Consider the following 647-nt stretch of genomic DNA (forward strand, 5'->3'; position numbering starts at 1 on the left):
AAAGGGATTAAATGGGATAAATGGGATTAAATGGGATTAAATGGGATTAATTGGGATTAAACGGGATTAAAGGGATTAAATGGGATTAAATGGGATTAATTAATTGGGATTAATTGGGATTAATTGGGATTAAATGGGATTAAATGGGATTAAATGGGATTAAATGGGATTAAATGGGACTAGGATTAAGGCATTAGGATTAATGGGATTAACCCCCCTCCAGCCCTAAAACCCACAGATTTTACCCCAAATCTCACATAAAAACTCTCTTTTTTACCCCATTTCCAACCCCACTTTCTCCCCCGACCCCAATTTCTGTGTTTTTTACCCCAAAAAAAGCCTGCGGGCGTCTCGTGTGCTGCTGGTCGGGCTCCGTGGGCTCGGGGCCGAGGTGGCCAAGAACCTGATCCTGGCTGGGGTCAAAGGGCTCACAATGATGGATCATCAGCAGGTGAGGGGCTTTTTGGGGTGAAAAAGGGCGATTTTGGGGCATTTGGGGTGAAAAAGGGCAATTTTGGGGGTCTTGGGGGTAACTGAAGGGATTCCTGGTGTAAAAATGGGGTTTTTTGGGGTGAAAAAGGGGAAAATTGGGGTCTTTTTGGGGTGAAAAAGGGCGATTTTGGGGCCTTTTTGGGGTGAAAAAGGGG

At 45.0% G+C, this 647-nt stretch overlaps 1 protein-coding gene across 1 annotated transcript in view; it reads left to right on the forward strand.

Annotated features, from left to right (window-relative positions):
• Nucleotides 1-229: 229 nt before the first annotated feature.
• The window catches only part of LOC107307797 (SUMO-activating enzyme subunit 1-like), a gene marked incomplete at both ends in the record, with an annotated part of 8,973 nt that continues 8,555 nt past the window's right edge, over nt 230-647 (forward strand). The window contains one exon of the mRNA XM_015851300.1: nt 230-451. Within this exon, the coding sequence (XP_015706786.1) occupies nt 230-451 (222 nt within the window). The remainder of the gene's footprint in view (nt 452-647) is intronic.

This window comes from Coturnix japonica, unplaced genomic scaffold, assembly GCF_001577835.2.
Source record: "Coturnix japonica isolate 7356 unplaced genomic scaffold, Coturnix japonica 2.1 chrUnrandom932, whole genome shotgun sequence".
NCBI lineage: Eukaryota > Metazoa > Chordata > Aves > Galliformes > Phasianidae > Coturnix > Coturnix japonica.